Below are 4,897 nucleotides of genomic sequence, written 5' to 3'. Positions count from 1 at the left end.
ACCGAGGCGAGGACGCACTACAAGAGGATTTTCCATACGTGGCTGGGTCGTCGGAAGAAGACGACGAAAAGGATGACAGTGATTGCTACTTAATAAAACACTGTACATACTTTAATGGCATTAGCTTCACAGTGCCGTCCAAAACGGCTTTGCACTGCTGGGGTCCGGCTGCTCCCCTCTCGTGGGATCTGTTGTCAGTGTGGGGAGAAGCTAGGCCGACACCCAGCTCTGCTGTTTCTCCAGCCTTGCACTACTAGTACAACCTGCGCCCATTTCATTTTTTTTAATGATTTTTTTTTTGTGCGCTTAACACACGACGCTAAGTAAATGGTTGCCGCCAACACCAGACCCAGGGATCCTAGCCATATACAGAATCCCTGTAAAAACCACGAAATCCTGCGTACGCCACCACTCTTGTCAGCTATGAGTCCCTTTAGATGTTGATCGAGGAGGGGACTTTTTTAAAGAATAACAAGCTTATAAAGCTATATCCACGGAGTAGCTTTACATCTCCAGTTTATGTGTATGTGAAGCTGCAGGAAAGACCGCTGGAGCAACTTCAGAAACATGTATATGCCGTAAACACGAATGCTGCTACAGCCAGCCCTAAATACTCGCGACGAGGCTAATATCCACTTTCAGACACATGTCATTCTTAGGGTATCTGATTAATTTGAAAAAAAAAAAACACCCACAAATATTGCACATGAATGCAAAAATATAATGCCGCAAGCACTTCATCTCAACCAATTAGGCCATGACGCCCATACAAACATTCCAAGCGGTGCTACATACTCCGTTGTACAATTCAGAACACTGACATTATTAGAAATGTAAACATCAATAAAAATTTCGCCTTACGTCGATTCCCCTATATGTATTGGATCGGTCTTTTTTCTTTTTCTCACGACGACAAATTTATGCAGCATTTACAAGTGCCAGCTGTGGAACCCTATTAAGTAAATTATAAAATGAATGGTTGTGGGATTTAATATGCCGACGCTACACATGCGATAAGGCGCGTAGTAGTGGAGGGCTCCGAATTAATTTTGAGCACCTTGGGATCCTTTACGTGCGCCAAAATCTCGAACACACGGGCGTTTTCGCTTTTCGCCTCCATCAGAAAAGCGGCCGCCGCGGCCGGTAATCGAACCCGCGCCCCTAATAATCAAGTCGGATTTTTCGAGGTGTGGGGCCTCACCAGACCGTATGGCAGCAAGCATATTGTCCTGCTTGACCCTGGACAAGTATATGAGCGATACCTATGCCGGGGAAAGGTTAGTGCCACCTGCAGGTTGCCCAGACTCCCTTGCGATGATGATTGATGATGATGATTGCTATTGGTTTCCCCTTTGACGCGGGGTGATGACATGTCATCTTACCAAAAAGGACCAATATAACCATGTCTCACACTCTTGGTCCAACACTAGCGCTGCTTAGGGCAGGAACTAAAGCTTATTAGGCCCGAAATACTTTTTTTCCCCTGTTACAGGTGGTAACTGTCCTAGGCAATATTCCCCTCTCTGCTTTTCGTCCACCAGCATTCTAATCTTCTTTTCGTCCCCTCGACAGCCTTGAAGTTAACTTCCCCTGTACTACCCTTAAATCCTAGGGCTTCTGGAAGCCCAACATTCCCTTCATGTAGATTTGGATGGATACCCTCACATTCTAACACTATGTGCCGCATAGTTTCTGTTTCTTTTCCGCAGACCACACATACCCCATCATTTTGTGAATACTTCCTCACAAACCTCTTAGTTCACAGGCAACCTGCTCTAGCCTCAAAAAGCAAAGCACTGCCCTGGGAATTATCGTAGAAATTTTCCTTTCTGATGTTCAATTTCTCAACCCTGTACATCTCTGCGGAAGCTTGCATGCAGCGCCAACAGCGGCATCCCCTTCCCCATGTTTCAGTCAAAGATAGAGCTCAAACTTTATATTTCTTCATTGAAGTAACAAAGGAGAACAAGAACGAGAGACAAACACAGAACAAAAAACTAAAAAAATAAGGTCGCCAGAGTTCACAGCAATGGTGAACCGGGATTGCATACCTGCACTTTACAGCGGCAAACCTTCTCTCAAGTGCCTATCAACATTGTCGACACACTGACTGCGTTTTCTTTATGCACATACGTTGTTCTTTGGGGGAAAGGGGGTTTGGTGATGGTGTCGTCAATGAAGAAAAGTCTGGTCTACCGTGTGCGATCCGGCTGCAAAGAAGCGTCCGCCACATCACTCTTTCTTGACACCTTTCTTCTTCTGGTCAATGCCGTACTCCTTGAGAAGTTCGTCGAACATGCTGTTCTGCCTGTAGCTGGTGGCGTCGAAGACGTTCTCGTACTTGGCCTTTGCAAGACCCACCACACTGCTCAGGTCCTCGGGAGAGAGGTTCTTTTCCAGCTTTTTGAGCAGGCGATCCATGAGACTCGACACCTGCGCCTTGCGCAGTTTGTTGTAGTGCAGGTCAGCGAGCATGAGCCGGTAGCTGCACTCGTCCAGGATGCGAACCACATGATTGGTGTTCTTGATGTCACGGCACTCGACCCGGTAATCCCGTGGCAGGATGCGCATGGCGCGGCATCGCATCAGGAAGACCGCGTTGCTGGCGTACGCGGCATGGTCGAGCATGCAGCGGAAATAGCGCTTTACCCGTTCCAAGAGGCGCTGACCGTAGGTCTTGCGCAGGTGCCGCTTCAGCGACGTGCGGCTCAGATGCGGCTCTTGCGGCAGCTTAGCTGACGAGCCGCTGGGTTCCGTATTGTCGCGCTTGCTCGTCTCAGGGCTGTCTCCGCTCACCTTGTCGCACTCATCCATCATCGTAACAGGTCAAGTCTTCCAACCGGAGAAGGCGAAACACTTCTCCAACCGAATGAGGCGGATACAGAGTTCTGAAGGAGTCAGTTGTTGTTGTTGATCCTTCGAGTACGGCACATATCCCATCAGGGGATCGACCAATCTTCAGTGGGTTGGAGAAAATAATTTTTTTTCACGTAATTACCGGGCACACTGAATACACCGATACAGTCAACGAAATAAAATAAGAATTATAACTTGAACGACCACTCAGCTGTATTAATATGGTAAACTCGATTGTATTGCAACCGGTTGCTCCCTACGAAGTGAGAGGAACGATAAACAAACAAAAGAAAACGTTGCATCTGGCTTTGATGAGATAAAACAAGTACAAAAATATGTGTCTGGTATATTACAAATGTTGGGCGCAATCATAAATATAATATTTGACACTGAAATATTTCCTGATCGTTTCAATATTCCTCGAACCTGTACAGTATTTAGAGGATGGGATGAAAAGATGATGGCAGTAACTACTGATCAATTTCAGTTATTCGTGTGAATTCGGGATCTTCGCCGGGAGCATTTTCTTGTGGGCTTCAGTTTTGCCTCGTGCTTGGGGAGGACAAGATGGCTGTGTTCGCATTTTCAATTTTGACACTTCAAAGTGTTAAACGGTCCCAATTATAAGGTCTGCCCATTTTTTGGGTTTCCATCGTATCATATTCGTTGCCGGCATAAAACTAGGCGGATTGAGGGTACGGAAGAGGGCGGTGTATTTTTCAATTGCTCTTCCACAAAAACACCTCATGAGTAACGCTTAGAGATGGTGCATGCTCGCTATGTGATTGGCTACAATGTCGTGACGTAGTTTAAACCTTTGAGGGAGATATATGTCACGCATTAACAACCATTGTCAGTGCAAAGGTGGGAAGAGGAGCCATTTTTTGTCGCCATTGCCCAAAAAATGCCGAACAGATCACGATCCTGCGATACCGTGAAGCAGCCGCTGTTTCGAACGACATGCTGTTTAGAACTATTTGCTAGCCAAATACACAATAATTTTGACTACCTTCAGAGATAGGTGAGCATTAAGAAAACGCTTCATAGCTTGTTTTTACGCGCAGTAATCAAATGGTAGCTATTGGAAGGGAGCAGTACATACCTACTTATGACAAAGAACCCAACAGCTTGTAGGTCAAGAACCCAACAGCTTGTAGGTCACAAGATCCAACCAGAGAAATGCTAAAAATACAAGCTTCCGGTTGTATTCATCACCATGGTTATCGAGTTCGACCGTGATGAGGTGGTGAACCGGCGACATAAAAAAAAAAAAAAAAACGTTTCGCTGCCATTATTGTAGCACGGAACCGATAGTGACGACGTCAACTTCGTGCGCTATAGCGGCAGACCATAGCCTGGCGATGGTGACGGCAAGGAAAGTGACAAAACAAATGTAGCTTGCTCTTAACATTTAAACTGAAAGGTTAATTACGTTACTAGAAGCGATGAAAACAGGTGAACAGATAAAAAAAAAGACTGGTGTTCTTTCGTTCAAACATGGTATTCTCGATATTATACCCCAGCCACACAGCAAATTTAATGTCATTCGCATTGAATGTCATTTTTTCGATTTAATTCCATTTTCTTGACGTGCTGCGACACGGCTAAAATTAATGTCATTTGCGAATGATGGCAGTTGCGATGGGTAAAAAGGTGCTTAGAGCGAGAGCGAGACAGAGAGAGAGAGAGAGAGAGAGAGAGAGAGAGAGAGAGAGAGAGAGAGAGAGAGAGAGAGAGAGAGAGAGAGAGAGAGCAAACGGTGGTGGTTGAGCCGTCGAAAATATTTTAGTAAGCCCTTCAATATTTGCGAAAACGGAGCGAAAAGATCTTAAACACCTTAACTGCCCTTTTGAAAGCGCTTTAAGCACAGTTGCAGCAACGTATTGAACACGATTAAACACTGCCGTCGCCCCAGCGTGGAGTAGAGTGAACAAGAATATACTCTAACAGAGTATATAAACAAACATGGCCGCTAGCACCCACCATATTGGCTGAGGCTGGCCTGGTAGCGAGATTGGCAGTTTTATTTTTTACGCCTCTG

At 45.7% G+C, this 4,897-nt stretch overlaps 1 protein-coding gene across 1 annotated transcript; it reads right to left on the bottom strand.

Annotated features, from left to right (window-relative positions):
• Positions 1 to 2,232: 2,232 nt before the first annotated feature.
• Positions 2,233 to 2,817, bottom strand: LOC144160574 (uncharacterized). The gene has a single exon (XM_077691830.1). It carries the CDS (start codon positions 2,815 to 2,817, stop codon positions 2,233 to 2,235), a length of 585 nt encoding a protein of 194 aa, XP_077547956.1.
• Between the last annotated feature and the right edge of the window lie 2,080 nt (positions 2,818 to 4,897).

The sequence above is a fragment of the Haemaphysalis longicornis genome, unplaced genomic scaffold, assembly GCF_048455015.1.
Source record: "Haemaphysalis longicornis isolate Haplotype H1 unplaced genomic scaffold, Haemaphysalis longicornis Haplotype H1 scaffold_1, whole genome shotgun sequence".
Taxonomy (NCBI): Eukaryota; Metazoa; Arthropoda; class Arachnida; order Ixodida; family Ixodidae; genus Haemaphysalis; species Haemaphysalis longicornis.
Note: the sequence above shows the minus strand (reverse complement) of the source record. Positions and strands in the feature narration are given on the sequence as shown.

Coding starts and splice junctions, on each gene's coding strand:
- LOC144160574 (XM_077691830.1), bottom strand. CDS start 2,817: ATGATGGATGAGTGCGACAAGGTGAGCGGAGACAGCCCTGAGACGAGC.